General features: G+C 36.4%; 1 protein-coding gene across 1 annotated transcript in view; it reads right to left on the bottom strand.

The window, feature by feature from the left end:
• The window catches only part of ARFGEF1 (ADP ribosylation factor guanine nucleotide exchange factor 1), a 127100-nt gene that overhangs the window by 72232 nt on the left and 31184 nt on the right, over nt 1-23684 (bottom strand). Inside the window, exons 2-6 of the mRNA XM_043483469.1 lie at nt 8295-8325; nt 7632-7788; nt 6323-6469; nt 4712-4891; nt 1756-2032 (exon numbers count right to left, since the gene is read on the bottom strand). Coding sequence (XP_043339404.1) covers nt 1756-2032; nt 4712-4891; nt 6323-6469; nt 7632-7788; nt 8295-8325 — 792 coding nt within the window. The remainder of the gene's footprint in view (nt 1-1755; nt 2033-4711; nt 4892-6322; nt 6470-7631; nt 7789-8294; nt 8326-23684) is intronic.

A 23684-nucleotide genomic window follows, 5' to 3' on the forward strand; every position in this document is an offset into this window, starting at 1 on the left:
TATGGCTGAAGTCACATAGCCAGGAAGTGTCAGAGATGTGATTCAAAGCAGATGACCCCACTCCAGAGCATGTACTCTGAACCAATGGCTCACAGGCAAAATTTTCATTTATACAGCTATTGGGAGAAAAACACCTTTAAAGCCAAAGTAATCACAATATGATGCAGGAATTATGTTGTATTTGTAGCTTTGTATCCTGAAATCACCTACTGTGGTGTCTACTACACAGCAGGTGTTTCTATTCCTTGGGTCTCAGCCTATGCTGTTTTTTCTGTTAGAAAACTTCCTAAATTTTCTAGCCAGTCAACTCCTACCTTTACCCGAACAAGGTCCAGCTAAAACATCACTTTTTCTACAAAAGCACCTCCTAACTTTCCTCAACAGAATTATCTCATGCATGCCACTTGCAGGGTATTTATCACATTATAATTCATTAATACATGCCTGACCTTCCAGGCAGATGATGGACACCCTAAGAGCAATGGCTACACCTTTATCAGCTTTTTAACCCCCAATTCCTAGCACAGTGCCTGGGACATAGTATTTGAAATCAATGTTTGCTAAATGCATGGATGAAGAAATGGAGGAATAAATAAAGTTGCAGCTTTCTTATGGATTAGCTCTTTGAATCAGTCCCTGTATAAGCTTACAGTGAAAGAAAGGGAACCTTTATTAAGGGCAGACTAGAAAAACGTAAATCATATTATAAGTAGTGTGGATTCACTATTAGTATGAGTACTGAGAATGTTTGGTTTATCAAAAGTGTCCCTTCTAAAATAAACACTGAGTAAAGCACTATATAACAGAGTAAAAAGCCACCTATTCATGCCACTGCCAATGTTCATGCCACTGTTACAGAAAAGATGTGGTTTAAAAAAGTCAAGAGCTGAAAATATACTATAGAAGATTTTCCTCAAAGGAAAATGAAAACAGAATTCAGATGAACTGTAACTAAACCCTAACCATCCTAACTCTATTGGGAAGGTAACAGAATTTTCATCATTTTTTGACACCAAGCTGAGGAGGGATGAAGGGAAGAAACTCACTGCCTGGCAATTTTATAAAACAGCTAAAGCTGAGAACAATGCTTGTGGGGAAAAATGATTGCATGTGATTATTTTTAGAGAAACAAATTTGTAATATAAATAAATATAGTTTAATTTTTGTAGTCTTGTAACTTTTCTTATAAATAAGTATACTCAGAAAAAACAGTGCCAGAGAATATCTAAATATCATTGACTATTACATGTCAGGATTTAAAAATAAGTATTTTTATATGTCAGGTGGTTACTCAAAAGATTTCTTTTCATATTTAATTTCAGTACTCTTTTGACAATAGTATTTTGTGAATTTAAAATGATGTCCTAAAATTTTCAGTCACATTCCAGAAAACCTTACAAATAAATAGGTCTCCTGTTTGCTATAAACTGATTTTAAGAAACCTAAAGCTCCTACATAACATGCTCACAGACATTTATGACCCTCTTTAGTAACATATCTCCTCCAAAGCCCATCTGTAAATCATCCTGCTTGTGAGATACTAATGAATGCATAATATCGCTAATAGATGTCTTGTGAGCTTAAGTGAAATTAACTTTACCGACTAGGCTGGAAAAAGTCCACAATTACCACAATGTGTCCGATATCCATTAGGTCATATTACTCTTTTCACACTTCTTTACCAGAATTGCCTTCCTACATTCTTCCTTTAATACACACCCTCCCACCCCGCAAACCCTTTCTCAAAAAGATTACTTTCAGCTGCAGTTGCCTGATCAGCTTCAGTCTGCTCATTTTCTGCACTGGAAATATCAGATCCATTTTCGGGCTCTGTATCATCCTGAAGGCTTTTATCCACATCATTTGTCTGGGGATCAAGGTCCCCTTCATGTTCTTGGGATATGTGATCAACAGTTTGAGGTGGCAAGTATCTGAGTTGAGGTGATTCAGGCTCATGATGGCTTACTGGAGACTGCAACAGATGGTGGTGCTGTCGATGCCTTTCTTTTTCCATTTGTTTGGCTTCCTGCAACTGCAAAAAAAGAAAATAATTTCCTGTATTTGGCAATAAGAACAGAGATGAATGTCTTTCACTATATCCTCTTGTCAATATTTTTGGTGTTTAAATGATGTTAATGTATTACTTAAAAGAAAAAACATTTTTTTTTAATAACCTTAGGATAATAACTAGATTGCTGCCAACAGAAAAGCAGACTTACCTAAAATCAAATAAAAGTTTCACCAAGGAAGGGAAATAGTAGATGGGGAAATAAAATACACACATATTCATTTTTACTTATATATACAAAAACAAAGTCTAGACATATATATAAGAAGCTAGAAATAATGGTTACCTATAGGGGACAGAAGTTAGGAAGAGTGGAGGGAACTTCTCAGTGAAAACCTTTCTGTAGTATGTTCTTCTGTCAACTTGTCAAATGTATTAAAAATAATAAAATTACAATGAATAAATAAAATGGTAGTAAATACTTAAATGCCTCTGCCTAATCAGTCATTTAAAGAATGAAAAATACTATCTATAAATGTTTCAGTTTTATTTTAGGAGACCTGTCATTATTATGTATATAATACCACGTGTAAAACTGGCTCACTTACAGGATGCTAAAAACAGTAATAATCAAGATCACAGCGTTTCATTTTTTAGCACTTTATTGCTTTTAAACACATCTCTTTTGGTCTTCATGACCTAATAAGAAACATTCTCACAAAATTAATTTCCACAAAGATAAATACTTTACAGTGTCATATATGAACATTTCATACTCCTAGTAACATTCCAGGTTATGTGTACCATAAAACTAAAAAAGGGGGTATATATGTGTGTATATATATATTTTTTTCTTTTTAATTCACTTTGTTGAACAGCAGAAATTAACACATGTGAAGCAACTATATTCCAATAAAAATTAATTTTGAAAAATTAAAAATTCAAGGTTATGTGGAAATATCAGAATTAGCTATATGAATTTATAAATTAAAGTTGAATTAAAATATTTTAATCCTCAAAAGGTAGGAAGAGACTTATAATCTACACCATCTAACTCCCGTGTTTTACAGATAAGGAAACTGATGGGCATGACAAGTTGCACACAGAATCAGAAGAGACTTCTCAAACCAAAGCTTCAGCCCATTTATGAGAAAGTCAACTTCCAAATGAACAACGAGGAACCCATGACCCGCAGTCTCGCCCTCAGCCTAACCTCAGCTAATCTACCATGGTTTAGTAGGGCACGCACACGCTTTGGAACTACAGACAAGCACAGTGTTGAATTCTAGCTTTTTTCTACTTATCCCAGACTTGTATAAATTCTAGAAAGGCTCCTGAAAATAACCTTTAAACATTTTCTATATACTCTCACACTTTCTAGAGCAGGATTTCTCACCATCAGTACTACTGACATTTGGATCAGATAATCCTTTGTTATATGTGAGTGGGGTTGGGATGGGGTGGACGCTGGCTGGTATACTGAACAGGGTTTAGCAACATCACAGTCCATGACAGGTCATGACTCACCCCAGTAAGTGTCTCAAAAGTGGCTTTGGGTACCTCCAATTGAAGACGACCACTCTAGAGAAAGAAACTAGCATTTTCTCCTTTAAAATAACTTTAGAACTGAACACTTTATAGTGATTTTATTTGGAAAGGCAAGGACAAGTTATCAGTAGTATATATAAATGAATTACACTTCCAGCTTAGAATATTTTAGCATACGTGGAAAATCACTCTGTCCCCCTTTTATTTTTCACTCTCTTCCCTTTCCTACTTTTCTCTAATTATCCATAGCACAGGAGTAAATATGCTTCATAACTTGACACATGTTCATAGTCTTTATCATAATTCAGCTATATATTTATTTGTGTGATTATTTAACACTCACTTTCCCCTCTATGCTCCACGGACTTTAAGCTCTTTGAGAGTAATGGTCATTTAGCGCTGGTTATGTTCAGCACTGTATAACTGAGAACAAGAACAGTGCCAAGAACATAAAGAAAACATAGCATGATTTGTTGAACAAGTCAAACCAATAAAATTTGTATTTCTTATATTTCTGTTATTAAAAAGTGATAGTCTCATTCACTTCTTCAAAAAGCAGCAAAACCATTTTTTGTGGTTGTAAAATATGAGCAATAATCCAATGCTAATAATCTAAAACACAGGAGAGTGACTGAATAGACTATGGTACATCCTTGAGTACTACACCATCTGTCAAAAAGAATGAGGAAGTTTTCTAAGGGTAGACATGGAATGCTTTCCAGGAAATAATGCTGACTGCAAAAAGTAAAGTATGAAAGAGTATCCAGAGCAGTGTGAAAGCCAGTCTTCCTAGGACGGCCACCAACCGTCTCCACTTCTGACCCTCACCTCCCAGTAGAGTCCCCTCCCACACCGTGCCACGGTGGTCTGGGTGATACTTCAGATCATGAGACAGACAATGTGTAATGGCTTCTGCCAATCAATATGTATCTTTCAAATTCTATTTGTGATGAAAAAAAAAATTTTAATCCGAAACTAAACAAGTCAGTAAGCCAGTCAAAACAAAACAATACCACACATCTCCAGTACATGAAACTATAAATGAAGATATTTTCTGCACAGTCACAAAAGATTTTATTATAATTTTTGCAAAATCTTTTCTATAGTTGATGCCTGTGGTGTTCTATACCATCTCTCTCATTTTTTAATACTTACTGCTTGGTTTTCCATGCGTGCAAAGATAACATTTAACATCTGAGTAAGAGTAGCTTTGGCTGTTGTCTGATTGATGAGATTTTTGCTTGCTAGATATATGTTGTAACATGTTCTCACAGCTTGCAGTACAGTTCCTTCATGAATTTCTATGTGTTGAGATGTTACTGCAGTTAGTAAAGCCTTTAAAAAAAAAAAAAAGAAAACTAAGATAAAGCAATTTTTCACATCCAGATTTTCAACACAAAAATACATGGCTGTGAAGTAATTAGCCTCCAACTAATAAAAAATTTAAAAAAAAAAAAAAATACATGGCTATTTTTTGTATCAGAATTAAAACTTTCAGACACCATTACCACTTTAAGGTAAAGTATACAAGAGTTTCTACCTACCTTAAATAGATCATCAGCTGTGTCATTTTAACAGAAATATTATTTTAGTCTACTAAAATGCACAGCATTAATACTGTCATAGTATAGCACAGATATATGCTTCATATGATGTATCTGTTGAACTAAATGTCAACTTTACAGAATACATATTGTGTCCTATTCACTTCCAAATTTTTCTGAGATCTAACTTATAGACTGAACTCAGTGTGTTACTGTTATTGTTGAAGATACTTACAAATGTTTTAAAATAAAACATTTAAAATAATCCTAAGGTGAATTCTCCAATATAATGAACAGCTTTAACTTATGTGAACTGTCACATGTTACTCAATTTCTCAAAAGCAAGGACTGGTATCTTTTGTCCTTCCATTAATATGCTGTTCAGCACTATGCAGGTCAACATCGAGCACACAGTAAACAAACCACAACTGACATGAAACTGCAAATGAGAGGCCAAACTGGATCGCTTTTTTAGAATCAAGATATTTTATGACTTATGAAGAGAATGCTGCTATGAGACTGAAAAGCTCAGAGGGGACACATTATACATGTAAACTATAGAGGAACACATTATACATGTAAACTATGGAGGAATACATTATACATGTAAACTAAAGTACTAATAGTACAAGAAAATTTTGCTGACAAATCAACATAGCACCACCATTATTAGCAGTAACATTAAAAATTGAGTATTTACACAGCAGACTGAAAACACAAATGAGTGATTTTTCTTTAAAGGAGTTTAATGATCCAGGTGTATCAGAGCACAAACCTAGGCCAGGATTACCTGAGCAGGTTCAGCAGACTGACAGGTGCAAGGGAAGCAGGGAAACTGGTGCACAAGTGTTTCACATGGTGAAGCCTGGGACTAGAAGGCAGACTACAAGGGGTATGACAGGAGAAGAAGAAACTAGAAGGGTCACAGGACCTTCACACAGGACCCTAAAGCTCAAACGATAAAATCATGCCAGAAACTGAAAAGCTCTGGAAGGTTCTGGGGGCCTAAACTGGGACCTTCAAAATAACAATCTTCCCCTAGTGAACTCTCAGCATTTAACAATGTAATCCCCTGAAATAGAATCTAAAAAGCCCCCAAATGAACTTTATCTTATCTGGAAAGCACATAAAATGACTTTTCCCAATGCTCTCAAGGTAAAAGGCATTTGATTTTAAAAAGTACAGATAATGAATAACAAATTCAGTTCTTATAATTAATTACCTTTATTATTTGTAACTGAACTCCTTCATCTGTTTGAGGACCTTGGAAACAGCCACAAATTGTTTCAATAATTCTATCAATTAATTTTTTGCCTGGTGTTGTACTATCTGGAGCATTGCCAGTCAAGTGCCCATAAGCAATAAGTTTCTGAAACCAAGAAAGAAGATAAAGATCCTAATTAAGCTAACAAATATATATATATATACACACACTAATGAAATACACATTAAAATTATAATATACAAATTGATTATATGTTAAAGTTTCTACACAAAAACATTAAGATATAGTAAAAGTCAAGGCTATACCAACTTTTCCTGAAGAAAGCTTTATTAGCTATAAGCATGTGAAATCATTTACACTTGTAATAATCACAAAAACAGGAAAATAATGATAACAAAACCATCAGGCAATACTTTGACAAAGGCAGGCCTTAGAACTTGTCTCTGATGAGTTGTAACAACTCACTGCTTTCTATCCAAACATTACTGATACTGCTTTTGTGAAAGCTATCTTAACACACTCAAACGACCCAAATCTTTTTTCAAATTAGATCTGTGAATATGCTGAAAACCCAATTTCCACACACTCGCCATAATGTATCACAGATCTGTTCATGTATCATTACCATTACAACCCTGGAAGGAAGGCCTTAGATATTATAATTTTAATTTGTCAGAGAAAACAAGGTGACAAATCAAATGAACTTATCCTTAACCTATCTTAACAACAAATCATATGATCTTTTCCACTCAACTGTCAGTTTAAAAGATATAATCCCCAAACAGTGAAAATAGCGGAAAAGAGAAGGACTCTTTCTCTGGAGGTTTGTCTCACAAATATCTAAGAGAATGTGTATACACACATGCACGCATGTTTGTCTGTGTAAGTAAAATAGAAGACAGAAAAGAATTTTCTGACATAAATAAAGGTCAGTGCTAAAGTTTTGTAGTAAGTATAAATATTGAACTGTTAATATTAACCTACTGCTTTACATAAAACAGCAAGCATCTAGTAAAATCACTGCAAATAATGAGATATATAAAATCACCAGCAGGTTAACTTTCATTATTAATAACCTTAGAAGAGACTGCCTCTCACTAAGCTAACTAATGATTTGTATTACCCTTAAACTAGAAACATCTTTTTGCAACTACTGTTTCTCTTGAGTGTAAGAATCCATTTAGTTTCTTACCATAAAAAGAATAATCAAGGCTTTCACAGAAAATGCCTGAGCTATTCATCAACTGTAATATATAGGAATACATACAAATTAGAGGGTTTTTAGATAGTGCCATTTTATACATACCTGTAAACAATCTAGAGATGTACTGACTATGCGGGGACATTTGGACTGGCATGCCAATTCAAAGGGGAGGAAGTACTTGTCTGCTTCGATAAAATTTGTCTTTGATTTCACTGGTGGAAGGGTGCTTGATCCAGCTTTTGCTTCTCCATGAGGAGGACTAAAGGAAAAACGAAGAGTTTGATTAGAATATCATATTCATCATCTTGATGATATTCTCAAATTCCAGTTCTAAAAGGCACTGTGCTAAACCAATCTTCATTTTCTTGTATTTCATGAGGAAATCAAAGCCCAGAGAAGTTAAGTGATTTGCTATAGGTCATAAGCTAGTCATCAAAGCTATAACTAAATGCAAGGAAATTATTTAAACAATTAATTTTTAAATTATATAGGTTACTAAATATTTAGTAATCTTTCTAAAAATGAATCAGTCTTTAAGCAAAGACAAAGCATATCTTACAGTATTTCAGAAATACCCTTATTTATAAAATCTTTTTGTATTTATGTTTATAATATTTCTCAAAATCATTTTTTAAAAATTGATTTTATTATAAAGACCACATACAGAAAATCTGCCACATCCAACAGAGATGATTACATTATTATTTTGCCAAGACTATTAAGTTTGCAAATTATTTTTACTGAAGGAAAAAAAACCCCACAAACCTCTGCTTTTCAGTTTCCGCTTTTATTTCCTCTGGTTGGGGGCGGGGGGAGAAAAGAAGCATACATTAGAAAACTTGACAAGAGAAAGATCATAAAACTAATTTGATTACAGGCTTTGATTTATAACTTCTATAAGATGTTGGGAAGAATACAATTTCAAAAATTATCAGGTACTAAAACTCTGTTGCTGCCAAATATATTAATTTACACAAATAATATAATTCTATAAGACTTATGAGGAACATACATTAACAACCACAAGAATAGGTACAAATTACAGATAACTAATTTTCAAAGCATTTCCTTTTCTCAAAGTAGTTTTTTCTTGGGGGAGGAGGGTCAAGTTAGTATTTGCATTAACCAGAGGCATTAGTATTAAGAACAGAATATGTATACTGTATTCAAATGACAAAATATAAGGCACATGTGGGTAAGGAAAATAACTCAAGATACCCCCTTGGGATTATCTCAAGGAGATTATCAGGCCAGGACTATAACTTCTTGATATAACTTGATATATAACTTCATGTTACAGATGTGTTGATATTTAACCAATTTTTCTACTTATGACTATACAAGGCACTATAACATAACATGCCCAATTTAATGGGAAGATTTCCCTTTTGCTGTTTATATCCATAAGAGATGAGGTAAATTTGAGGAATTGTACCTGGGTCACAGAATAACCTTAAATTTAATAATAAATTGAGGAATCTGGTTAATTGAGTAAACCTATAGGAAATCTGTAAGAAAAGCATTCAAATATAACATTAATAATAACCATAATTATTGAGTATTTACTATAGGATAAGCACTATTACGTTTTACACGGACTAACTTATTTCTTAACTTGTAATAAGTGCCCAGTAACACCTCATTCAAGGAAACTGCCTCTCTGATGAATCAGGGCTTGAAAAGAGTTTGCTTCAGGTTGGCCTTCAACAGTAGAATCAAGTATAGTTGACCTTTGAACAAGGTGAGGGCTAAATTATAGTCAGCCCTCCACTTCTGCTGTATCCATGATTCAATCTACAAAGGACTGTGTGCTACTGTAGTATTTACTACTGAAAAATATCCATGTACATGTGCACTCATGCAGTTCAAATCTGCACTGTTCAAGGCTCAACTGTAAGCTAATTAATTCTCAATTATTAAAGGAAAAAAAACCCAGAAGAAACAAAATACTAAAGTATCAAATTAAGAAATAGTATACTCAAATTCAAAACCTCTGGGTGCTTAACTGTGAAATATTTTCCCATTAAAGTCAGAATCATTACAAGGATGACCACAAACAGCAAAATAGTTCTGACATTGCTCTGGAAACACTAGACGACGCAAACAGACAATACCAGATGTGATAATAAAAGTCCTTACTCTTGAGCTGAAGTAAGACAAAAACCAGACACTGGATTTGTTTGTTTAGTGATATTTAGTTATTTTTAAATATGTAGTCATAACACTTTAATACTGAAATTTTTTCAGGAATCATTGTCTCTCTAGCCATTAACTCGCCCTATCCCTTCACAATCATTTTTATATAATGTTTTTAAAACCTTAAAAACAACCACTGTATTATACATAGAAGGAAAAGGTTAAAAATTGGAGGAAATAGATCAGTGTAAATTAGCATAAAAAGTATAGATTTTAAAGTATTTTAAAAGAAATACAAGTTTTATTCCTTTCAGGTACATTAAGTTACTGAAACAAAGTATATTAAATTACCAGAACAGTTAATAAGGCACAGGACTTGTTTAATGAGCAGGAAAGAATGATTTATTAAAAAAAAAACACCAATTGATCACAAGCAAGTTATGTACTTGGTTCCCCAAGTATATTCAATATTCTCTCTCATGAGTTCCATCAACTTGCTGAGCAGTTTTCTTTTCCCCCACTGACAGTACAATATAAACTTCAAAATGACATTTATACAGATTTCAAGAAATTCTATTAAAATGCATATACATGATACATGTGATTTATATCTACCTCTCATGGTATCACTTCACTTCTCATGACATCACTGTCTTACAGCCTACAGAGCAACAGCACTTACTCACTCAATGCAAACTGATAATTTAAGAAAGTGAAGTGAAAGTTGCTCAGCTGTGTTTGACTCTTTGTGATCCCATGGACTATACAGTCCATGAAATTCTCTAGGCCAGAACACTGGAGTGCGTAGCCTTTCCCTTCTCCAGGTGTTATTCCCAAACTAGGGACTGAACCCGGGTCTCCCGCATTACAGGCGGATTCTTTACCAGCTGAACCACAAGGGAAGCTGAATCTAAGGAAAAGTGAAGATGAAGTTGTTCAATCTTGTCCGACTCTTTGCAACCTCATGGACTGTAGCCTACAAGGCTCCTCCATCCATGGAATTTTCCAGGCAAGAGTACTGGAGTGGGTTGCCATTTCCTCCCCCAGGGGATCTTCCCAACCCAGGGATGGAACCCAGATCTCCCGCATTGCAGGCGGACGCTTTTACCATCTGAGCCACCAGGGAAGCTCCCAATCTCAGGAAAGACAAAGCCAAATGAAGAGTCTGTAATAAACATATTAGAACTTACATGGCCAATGTACTGTCTCTTTCAAAGCAGTAACTGTGGGAGGTTATGCTTCGATTATCATAATACTGCCAGTATTCAAAAATATTTGTGGAATTCACTGTTTGCAGTTCTTTCCTGCCTGCTTCCTTCTTTTAAATGAATAATCTCATAGAAGGAAAAAATCTCTAGAAAAGGAATCAAATTCTAACCACCAATTAACCACAAGTGGTTTGGAGCCAAGCATGAAGAATGGTATGTGACCTCAAAACAAAAGTTCTTAAATTCAGGGCTTCTGCAAATCATGGCAAATTGTGAGTGTGCAAGCAGTGTTTTAGAAAAAGTATGTAACTCTCATTAGAATCTGAAAGAAGTCTGTAACCCAAACTACAAAAATGACATAGGATTAATTAAAAGCAGTAATTTGGATCAACGATGACTAACGATGACTATACATTTAAGCAATTTTAAACAAAACATTTCTAAAATACTACATAAATTTAAGGGATCACTTTGAAAAATAACATGCCTTTGGATGTATATATATTCTGTTAGGTTTACTTTTTCAAAGCCAATTCTATGACTTTAGCATCACATTTCATACAGTTAAGGATTAAACAAAAATACAGGCATTAAATAGAATGTTAACAGTATTTACAAAAGAGATAATGGCTTGAACAAAAGCTGTGACACCAGGGATGAGTAAATGTCATTCCATGGACATCGTGGGAGGAAAAAGAATGAAGCAATCTCATTTATCTAGGAGGAGGAAAAGGAGCAAGAAGAGAAGATGGGGCTTGCCTAACTGGATAATAAAGGTACCACTAATCACACAGTTTTCTCCCTGTGAACAAGTTGGGGTGAAGGTGCAGGGGTGAGGATGAGGAAAATTTTGGTCATGTTTTGTTTTAAGCAATGGGGATGTTCAAGTGGCATCATTCAGCAGACACTCAGGTATATGAATTTGAAGATCAAGAGATACTGTGACAGACTGTGTTTTCAAAAATGGTCACTATTTTCCACCCCCACATGCCCTTCTGCAAAGTGACCTTGCACACCCCACCAAGAGAGACAGTCTAATTTCATCCCCCTTACGTATGGCTGGCCTCGGAAATTCATTCATAACCAACAGCATACAATGGAAGTGACAGGGAACACCACAAAGATTCAGGTCAGAAAAGGCCAAGCATCTCCTGACCAATTCTCCTGGATTGCTGGGTCTCCAGACACCCACTCATGGAACATAAAGGCCCTGATGTGGGAAGTCCAAGCCATGGGAAAGCTGTATGTAAATTGTTCAGTCAACACCACCAGCTGAGCCCAGCTTTCAAGTCATTACAGCCCAGGCACCAGACACGTTGAGTGAAGAAGCCTCCCGAGGATTCCAGTTCTCTGCCATTCATGTCTCCCCCAGCATTTGTGTCTTCTCAGCTGAGACTCCCGACACTGGAGCAGCAACGTGGCTCACCCGAATTCCTGACACACAGAGGCTCTGAGCGTAATAAAAAGGTCATTGATTCACACCACTAAGTCTTGGACTGGTTTATCACACAGCAATAGGTAACTGGGCCTCCTCAGAAAGGACTAAGGAGGCGGAGGAGACTGGGGTTTGAAATAACTCTGGCAAATGGGGGAGAGAGCTAACTGAGGAGTACATATACAAAAAAAGAAAACCTGCCAGGAATGTGGAAAGTTCCAGTGGATTCTGAGCAATTGGAATCCAGCTGGTTAACAGGTATAGAAATGCAGCCTGGACTTCTACCCTTGTAATGTATTTATCAGCCTTCTCAGGACCTTTGTAATGTATTTATCAGCCTCCTCAGGACCTAGAGGTCCTCTGCAAAATTCATTTACAAAATTATGACTAAATCATATATAAATAGTTGATAGCTATGAAGTACAAAGTAATTTAAAACAAAAGACCAGCTGACGTTTCTTTTTAGCACCCAGAAAACAGAAAGATAACTTCTTCTTACACTACCACTCTCACTACCATCTTCCTTCCAATCCAAAAGAAGCAAAAAGATCTTATACTGTAAGATTTTATTGATCGCCATGGCTTACAATAACAACTGTCACAGCTACCAATGCAATAATCTAAGTACTCTTACACAGCTTAGAAAGTTTACTGATCATGTATTTGTAATCATTTTGCCCTGAGCTAAGCTAAAATTTACCTTGCAGTATTCTATAAAAGGAAAGAAGCACCATAAACCAAACTGAGCAGTCCTTTATATTACCAAATTTCCTGCTGAATTCCAAATAAATGTTTTTGTATCCCAGTCAGGACTAGATAGGCGTGGCTCTTTTCTGAAATATGAAAGGGAGAAGAATAGATTTTCATCCAAAAGCCAATATTCCTGCCCTCCCCACGGGAAGCCAGCAGAGCCCCATTGATTCTCTGGCTCCAGTGTGCTTGTGTGCTTAGTCGCGAAGTCGAGCCCAGCTCTTCTGTGACCCCAGTGACCACAGCCAGCCAGGCTCCCTTGTCCATGGAATTCTTCGGGCAAGAATACTGGAGTGGGTTGTCATTTCCTTTTCCAGGGGCTCTTCCTGACCCAGGGATCAAACACTTGTCTCCTGCACTGACAGGAGGATTCTTTACCAACTGAGCTATCTGGGAAGCCCAATATGGTTCTGGAAGATGTGTCAAAAAGAAGGGCAAAATTCTGACTGCAAACATTCTAACTGTCCTCAATGGGTTGAATATTGGTGGAATTTTCAGAATAAAGGTTTAAAGTGAAATTACCACCATAAAACAGGAGCAGCCATCTAAGGGGGTGAGATGGGATGCTCCCACTTAAATAAAAACTGGATACAAGAGCCACAATCAGCTTACAATCACTCAAACTTACAATTCCCTAAGTTAACATTTGAAAAGATCATTCATTACTTGTAATAGAAAGGCACTGTACAACTTTTAAATTTAGACCCTGATTTCTAGCCAAAGATTACATGTACAGTAGATCCCCTTTCACGGTTCCCTTTCTGAAATTTCAATTACCCACAGTAAACTGCAGTTTGAAAATATTAAATGGAAAATTCCAGAAATAAACAGAAGTTTTAAACTGCATGACATGTTGAGCAGTGTGATGAAATCCTGTGCTGACCCACACCATCCTACTTGGTCCCATCAAGGGCATGAACCATCCATCTCTTCAGAGTTCCCTGCTCTGACTTATTATCTCTCTTGGTTATCAGGATGAATATTCACAGATGGTATCACAGTGCTGTGTTCAAGTTAACCCATATGTGACTGAAAAATGGCCTCATGGTGCAAGAGCAGTGATGCTGGCAAAGAGAAGTTTTAGCTTCACTTAAAGTGCTTTCTTTTGGGCTTCCCAGGTGGTGCGGTAATAAAGAATCCACCTGCCAATGCAGGAAATGTAAGGGACACAGGTTTGATCCCTAGAAGCAAGAGTTGTGGGTTCAGTTCCTGGGTTGGGAAGATCCCCTGGAGGAGGAAATGGCAACCCACTCCAGTAATCTCTCCTGAGAAATCCCATGGACAGAAGAACAGGGTGGGCTATAGTCCATTGGGTCACAAAGAGCAGGACACAACTGTGCACGCGTGTACTTAACTAAATATGCTTTCTTTAAGTGACAAGGAGTAAGTTCTTGACTTAATAAGGAAAGAAAAAAAAAAACTGAAGGCTGAGATTGCTAAGATCTTTGGTAAAAACGAACCTTCGACACACAAAATTGGGAAGAAAGAGAAAGAAGTTTGTGTTAATTTTGCTGTCACACCTCAAACTGCAAAAGTTACAGCCAGTGTGTTGAGTGCTAAGTTAAGATGGAAAAGGCATTAAATTTTTACAATAAGATATATTTAGAGAAAGAGACCATACTTACATAATCTTATTACCTTATATTGCTTTAATTATTCTATGTTAATTGTTCATAATTTACTGTACTTAAACTGTATCATAGGTATGTACGTTTAGGTAAAAACACAGTATACAGATGGTTCAATAGGTACCCACTGGTCCAAGCATTCACTGGGGATTTTGGAACATTCCCTGCAGACATGGCATACTACTGAAATTTAAGTTCTCTAATGTACTTAAGTAAGTTTCCCATGGTAAATAACTTAAAACTAGGAATGAAAAATTCTAATAGAGTGAAACTGTTTCTTCAATGTGTGGTACATCAATAATACCGAGATCGGTGAGAAATGTCTTCTAAGATAATGAAAACTGTTGATTAGTTCACCAAAATCACACAAATACAAACAAGTCTAATAAACAACAAAAATATCCTGTATTTGTGTAGCATGTTACAATTTACCAAGAAGTTCTACATATGTATTAATTCTTAGAACAGCAGACAGTACTGTCAACATGTCTATTTTACAGATTAAATAACCTGAATAAAAAACCTGAAGTGACTTACCCAAGATAACAAGAAGGATTTAGAATGGTTTAAGTGTGGCTTTGCTATGGAATAAGCCTAAATCAAATGACTAAATTTCAATGACATATTAATTTAAAAAGAATATTAATTTTAGAACAACGCTGTTTTAGTAGTTTTCCAATGTGCCATACAAGTTCTAACAAAACAAAAAACCACTGTGCTGCCTGTTAATTCATAAATAGAAAAAAAATCCTATTTTGGAAAATCAAAATTAGAAACGTAATTTGAATAGTAAACATTTCAACTCAATAATTCTTCCCATTTCCTGACTTCATGTATAAAATACAAAATAAAAAATCTCAATAGAATTCAGATCAAGTGACTATCTAATGATACTAAAGGAATAAATATAGGTAAGCCAAATTTAAAGAAAACTAAGTGAAAATAAACACTTAGTGAAATTACGAATTATGAACATGGTTCTTTAACAGAACTAAATATTTGGACAGAAAGGAACACAGAGGCTGTCTTCGATCAACAACTTGCAATGGCTACAGTGAAAATCAACAAGAACAGTTATTGTTCTCAGTGTTAACATCCCTACTGGTAAATAACCAATCGACATTTCATAGATTCTGCTCAAAGGAAGATATGCAGAATCCACAGTTATGGGATCATGGAAAGAATACTACACTTGTGTAAGTCAGGGCCTTGAGTTCTATTTCAACTTGAGTGCATAAGCAAAATACAGTAGCAAGAAATGGGTTAGAAGCCCCAAAAGACAGAGTCAAACCCCAGGTCTGCCGCTGTATGACCTTTCTAAACTTCAGTTTATAGACTTTTCAAATAGGCATACTAATATTTAGATTTCTGTCTTGTAAGAATGGGGCTTCCCCAGTGGCTCAGCAGTAAAGAATCTGCCTGCCAATGAAGGAGACAGGGGTTTGATCCCTGGTTTGGGAAGATGCTCTGGAGAAGGAAATGGAAACGCACTCTAGTATTCTTGCATTGGAAATCCCATGGACAGAGCAGCCTGACAGGCTACGGTCCATGGGGTCGCAAAAGTGTTGGACACGACTTAGCAACTAAACAACTACTCATAAGAATATTAGGAGCATCCAGGAAGTGTGAAAGTACTTTGTTTGGGGCTGGGTTTAGTCTTTTTTGGGGATAAGTTTTAAACATGAAAAAGTACAAACAACAATAAATACCCAGTAGGCAACCACCCAAGCTTGACTTTATGAAAGCACTTCATAAATGTATGCAAGCATACAGGAGATCCTGGAGGGTTCAGTCCCAGACCACTGCAATACAGCAAGTATCACAATAAAGGCACACAAATGCCTGGTTTCCAGGGTCTACAAAAGTTATGTTTATACTATACTGTAATCTATTAAGTGGTCATAATAGCGTTATTATGTACATTACTCTAAATTGAATGTACATACTCTAATTGAAACAATGTACATACTCTAATTGAAAAATACTTGTAGGAATCCCCTGGTGATCCAGTGGTTATAGTTTTGCACTCTTAATGCACAGGCACAGGTTCCATCCCTGGTCTGGGAACTAAGATCCTGAAAGCCAGGCAGTGTGGTGCTGCCCCTCCCAAAACAAAACAAAAAATATTTTATTGCTAAAAAATACTATCAATCATCCAAACCTTCACCTTGTGGAGGGTCTTGCCTTGGTGTTGATGGCTGCTGACTGATCAGGGTGGTGGTTGCTCAGTGGGGTGGCTATGGCAATTTCTTAAAATAAGACATCAATGAAGTCTGCCACATCAATTGCCTATTCCTTTCAGGAACAATTTCTCTGTAGCATGCAATGCTATTTTACAGTGTTTTACCCACAGTAGAATTTTCAAAATTGGAGTCAATCCTCTCAAAATCTGCTGCTGTATCAACAAAATTTATGTTATATTCTAAATCCTTTGTTGTCATTCCAATAATCTTCACAGCATCTTCATCAGGAATAGATTACACCTCAAGAAACCACTTTCTTTTGCTTATTCATAAAAAGCAGCTCCTCATCTGTTAAAGCTTTATCATGAGACTGCAGCAATTCAGTCACATCTTCAGGCTCCAATTTTAATTCTACTTCTCTTGCTGTTGCCACCACATCTGCAGTTATTTCCTCCACTGAACTCTGAAACTCCTTAAAGTCACCCATGAGGGTTGAAATCAACTTCTTCCAATCTCCTGTTAATGTTGGTATTTGATCTGCTCCCATGAATCAAATGTTAATTGCATTTAGAATGGTGAATCCTTTCCAGAGGTTTTCATTTACTCTGCCCAGAAACATCAAAGGAATCACTACTATGGCAGGTTTAGCTTTACAAAACATATTTTTTCACTAATAAGACTTGAAAGTGGAAATTACTTCTTGATCTGTGGGCTGCAGAATGGATAATGTGTTATTAACAGGCATGAAAACAACATGAATCTCACTATACATCTCCAACAGAGCTCTTCGGTGATCAGGAATACTGTCAATGAGTAGTAATACTTTGAAAGGAATCTTTTGTCTAACCAGTAGGTCTCAACAGTGGGCTTAAAATATTCAGTAACCCTGCTGTAAACAGATATGCTATCACTCAGGCTTTGTTGCTACACTGACCGAGCACAAGCAGAGGAGTCTTAGTGTGATTCTTAAGGGCGCTGAGGACTTTCATAATGGCAAATAAACACTGGATTCCACTTAAAGTCACCAGCTGCATTAATTAGCCCCTAACTAGGGAGTCAGCCTGCCCTTCAAAGCCTTGAAGCTAGGCACTGACTTCTCCTCTCTAGCTATGAAAGTCCTAGATGGCATCTTCTTCAATACAAGGCTGTTTCATCGATACTGAAAAGCTGCTTTTTAGTGCAGCCACCCTCATTAGTGATCTTAGCTAGATCTTCTGGAAACTTCTGCAGCTTCTACAGCAGTGCTTCCTGCTTCTCCCTGCCCTTTCATGTTCTAGAGACAGCTTTTCTTAACCCTCATGAACCAATCTTTGCCAGCTTCAACCTTTTCTTCTGCAGTTTCCTCACCTTTCTTAGGCTTTAGAGAATTGAAGAAAGTTATGGTTCCTTACTACATATAAAATAGCTAGTCAGGACCTAGCACAGGTAACCTGTAACTCAATCCTCTGCAATGACCTACATGGGAAAACAATCTAAAAAAGAGTGGATCAGAGCTTCCCCGGTGACTCAGCAGTAACAAATCCACATGCCAGTGTAGGAGACATGGGTTTGATCCCTGATCAGGGAAGATCCCACATGTCACAGAGCAACTCTGAGATAAAAAAACTGCTCCTCTTAGAAAAAAGAAAATCATCTTATTCTTGAGTCCTTTTTAAGTCTCCCATTTCACAGTGTACAGGTTTTTAAATTTTTTTATTACTGAAAATTCCAAACACATTTGACAGTAGAGAATAATATACCAAATCCCCGTGTCCCGTTATCCACCTTCATCAATGATCATACTCCACTTATACCCTCCACCCACTTCACGCTCTCCTCCTCAATGAATTCAGTTCAATGACACACCAATTCCAGGCATACCATTTAATCTATAAACACTTCAGTATGAAGTTACCTTTAAAATGTCTTTTAAAACATAATTTAAAAAGTAACCATGATCAGTTCAGAAAATCTGGTAAATACAAGAAAGTATAAAGGAGAAAAAAAACGCTAACCATGATCCCACAATGTAGATATAAATCTAGTTAACACTATACTGTACATTATTTTTAGAGTAATCTTTTTATTAAAGTATAATATATATGGTGGAAGGTGTACGAGTTATAAGTGTTCAGAGTTATAAGCTCAATAGACCCTCCTTCACAAATAGTAAAGGGTAACTGTCACTTTACTTTGAAAACTCAATGACTTAAACTCAAATGACTTAAACAACTATTTTAATATTATGCAGATACTTAGTTTTGTAAATAAATTGTACATACATTCTTCGAAAATCACAATGTAGGGAGAGAAATGCACATTTATTGACTATATACACTATCTTATTTAACTCTATAATAACTATGAAGGAGGCACTACAGATGAAAAGAGATCCAAAGAAACTTGACAACTTGGTCTCAGAGCTAATAAATAACAAAATCCAGATTAAAAATTGCCTATCTGGGTTTTTTTCCACCATACCACGAAATCTAGCTGAACACTATAAAGAAAACAAAAACAGAATGCTGGTGCTTCTCTCTTATTCTATTACTTGTTTTTCTGTGTTCTTATACAACACTCAAGGCTACCATAGGCAATTTAAACAGTAATGTTATTTTTATAAACAAGTAACTTATGTAAAAGAACTACATTTGTGTGCATTACTGCAGAAAGCCTTAGGAGGTCACCAAAGTTAACAAGAGAGATGTCTAATAACCAAGCAACTCAAATTTGTTTAGAATTTTGTGCTTATTAACAACTTCTACTATTAAAGGCTTTTGTTATCTAAAACTAAGACTGAGGTTAAAAGAGACAAATATATGAACTCTTACCTTACACCATATACAGAAATTAACTCAAAATGGATCAAATATCTAAATGTAAAAGTTAAAACTCATATAAAGGAAAATATGAAGGAAAAGCTTCATGACACTGGATTTGGCAATGATTTGTTGGATATGACACCAAAAGCACAGGAAACAAAAGTAAAAATTAATTAGACTACATAAAAACTAAAAACTGTGCATCAAATAATATAATCAAGAGAGTGAAGAAGCAGTTTAAGGAATGGGAGAGAATATTTGCAAATCAATTACTTAAGAGTTAATACCCAGAATATACAAGGAACTTCAACAACCAAAACTCTGACTTAAAAGTGGGCAAAGGACTTGAACAGACATTTCTCCAAAGATGACAAATGGCCAACCAGAACACGAAAAGATGCTCAACATTACTAGTCATCAGGGAAATGCAAACAGAAACCACAGTGAGATACCACTTCACAGCCATCAGAATGGCTATTGTCAAAAAAAAAAAAAAAAAAAAGGTGGCAAGAGGTGAGGAGGTAGAGAAATTGAACTCCTTGTGCACTGTTTGGGGGAATATAAACTGGTGTAGCTGCTTACTGAAAACAGTATGACAACCCCTCAGAACACTTAAAGTACAGTATGAGCTAGTAACTTCACTGCTGAGTATACACCCCAAAGAATTAAAAGCGGGTCTCAAATATTTGTACACCCAGGTTTACAGGAGCATTATTCACAATGACCAAAATGTGGAAGCCACCCAAGTTTCATCAACAGATGAAGGGATAAGCAGAATGCGGTCTATACAGTTGACTCATGAGCAATTCAGGGGTTAGGGGCACCAACTTTCCACTCAGTGGAAAATTCACAAGCAACTTAAGAGTCAGCTAAATTGACTGACGTAGCTATAATTCCTCCAGACCTGCGATTCCTCCCTATCCGTGGTTCCAAATCTGTAGGTTCAACCAACTGTGGCTCATGTAGGTCTGTAGTATTTACCAATGGAAAAAAACCACATATATGTGGATTCTGGTAGTTTAAACCTATGTTATTTTAAGGGTCAACTGCACATACAGTGGACTATTATTCCACCTGATAAAGGAAGGAAATTCTGACACGTGCTACAACATGGATTAACCTTGAAGACGTTACGCTTTGTGAAATAAACCAGTCATAAAAAGACAAATACTGTATGAGTTCATTTATAAGAAGAACCTAGAGTAATCAAATTCATAAAGACAGAAAGCAGAAGAAACAATAGCTGCCAGGGACTGGGGGAAAGGAGGGAGAGTGGAAAATCTGTTCAACAGTAATAAGTATTAGCTTTGCAAGATGAAGAAAATTCTGGAGATCAGTTACACAACAATGCAAATGTACTTAAGATTATTAAACTGTACCACACTTAAAAATGGCTAAGATGGAGAGTTCCCTGGTGGTCTAGTGGTTAGGACTTGGTGCTTTCACTGCTGTTGCCCAGGGGTCAATCCCAGGTCAGGGAATTTAAGGTCCTGCAAGCTGTGTAGTGAAACCAAAAAAAAAAAAAAAGGCTAAGATGGTAAATTTTATGATATGTCTATTTTTTCACAATTATAAAGAAACAAAGACTCATAGATAATTTGTTTTGGCCAAGATGGAGTAAGCCCTATTCCTTGCCAGTCCTCCCACTTACAACTAAAAAATCCTAGGGCATGTAATACAACACACAAAGAAAGACTGAATGGTAGAAAGAAGGCAAAATGCTTCAGGGACCCTGGGACTTCGGAGCAGCACACTGAACTCCCTGGGTTTGAGTCTCCCATACATCCTGAATGGCATGCTGAAGAAGCATCCAACCTGTAACTGCCAACAAGCACACATCAAAAACAAATGAAAAACACCCTCAGGAAAAGCCCCGTCTCTCTAGCCAAAGGTCAGGGAAAAGCAGCCAAAAGAACAGAAAACTTTTTTGTTAGTATGTGCCCAATTTTAACCAAACACTAAAGAAAAAAACTACACGTGCAGTGCCATTGAGGCAAGTTGGACTTATGGTCCCACCTCCTATCAGTGAGGCAGGACAAGTGACCATGAGCTTTCCCCACTAAGGTGATATCAATGGAGCAGTTAAACTTCCAATCCCACAAGACAGCAAAAAGGCAGGATGAAGCGATGCACAGTGATGCTAGCTTGGCAGTCCTCTTTCCCGACAGGGACAGTGTCAGAAGGGTCCAGCAAGGGAGAACTGAATTTCAACTCCCAGCCTAGCAGCAACTAGACAGTTTAAGTAGGTCCTTTGTTTTCATCTACTCTGGTGCTGCTTGGACCTGTGTACACTACACCTAAACTGGGGGACTGCAAAGCGAGCATCAGATAGGATCCAGAATCTCACAACATAACGTAGAAAAAAAACCCAGAATACAACTGAAAAGCATTCATCATGCCAAGTACCAGGAAAATCTTAAATTAACTTCAATGAACAAATAGAATTGACAGGTGCCAATCCCAAGTGACACAGATATTCAACTTATCTAACCAGAATTTTAGGGCTTCCCTGGTCGCTCAAAGAGAATCTGCCTGCAATACAGGAGACTAGGGTTCGATCTCTGGGTCAGGAAGCTCCCCTGAAGAAAGGACTGGCTACCCACTTCGGTATTCTTGCCTGGAGAATTCCAAGGACAGACGAGGCCAGAGGGCTACAATCCATGGGGTTGCAAAGGAGTGGGACACAACTTGAGTGACACACACACACACACAACCAGGATTCTAAAGTGGCCGTCATTTAAAACAGAAACAGAGGAGAGGGCTGAAAGAGTACAGATAACCACGGAACAACATGGGCTTGAACTGCACAGGTTCACTTATATGCATTTTTTTTTTTTTTTTTTTACCAATAAATGCTACAGTACTACACTATCCATGGTTTGTTAAATCCATGAACAGGGAACTGTGGATACAGAGGGCTGACTACAAAGCCACACATAAAGGTGACTGCACACAGCAGTGAAGAGACTGGTGCCCAACCCCCACGATGTTCAAGGCTCAGCTGTATATGAAGAAGTCAAGGATGAAATCTTCCAAATGTGACAAAATACACAAACCATAGATTCAGGAAGCTGAGCAAATCCAAACAGGATAGGGATTAAAAGGAACTCATGCCAAAACATATCATAATCAAACTTTACAAAATTAAATACAAAGAAGAAATCTTGAAAGCAGGTTTAAAAAAAAAGACATTATTTGTAGACGAGCATGATTCAAATGACAGTGGATTTCTCATCAGAAACTAGGGAGGCCAGTATTTGGAGGCAGTGTCATTTTCGAGAGCTGAAAGAAAAGAATTGTCACCCAGGGTTTCATATTCAGTGAAACTATGAATGAAGGTAAAATCAAAATCTTCTCAGAAAAAAGAAAGTTGTCACCACTAGATCTACCCTAAAAGTTCAACTGAAAGAAAAACTGAAATGGAATTCTAAAAATCTGTTCAAGCAACCCACATGAAGGCAGGAAAAGTGACACACAGGGAAAAAAAAAAGGAATAACAAAAAGCAAAAATAAAAGGCAGAATTAAGCTCTAACATAACAGTATTACATTAAATGTAAAAGGTCTAAACATAACAATTAAAGACAGTTTGGCAGACTAGATTCAAAAAGTATGAACTAACTATAGGCTATCTACATCAAACTACTTCAAATATGATGATACAAGTAGGTTAAAAGTAAATGAATAGAAAAGATATACCATATTAACACTAATCAAAAGACAGCAGGAATGATCATACCAATACCAGACAAAGTACTGATAGAACAAAAAAGAAAATGACCAGGAACAAAGGACATACATTACATAATGATAAGAGAGTCCAACACAAGAACACATAGCAATCCTACATGCGCATGCAACAACAAAATCTACAATTATCAATTGAAGACTTCAACACCCCACTCACAACTACTAGACAAAAACTTCAAAGACACAGAACTAAACAGTACCATTAATCAACAGGATCTGAACTTACAGAACACTCTCCTCAACAACAAAAGAATACATTCTTTTCA

The sequence above is a fragment of the Cervus canadensis genome, chromosome 12 (assembly GCF_019320065.1).
Source record: "Cervus canadensis isolate Bull #8, Minnesota chromosome 12, ASM1932006v1, whole genome shotgun sequence".
Taxonomy (NCBI): Eukaryota; Metazoa; Chordata; class Mammalia; order Artiodactyla; family Cervidae; genus Cervus; species Cervus canadensis.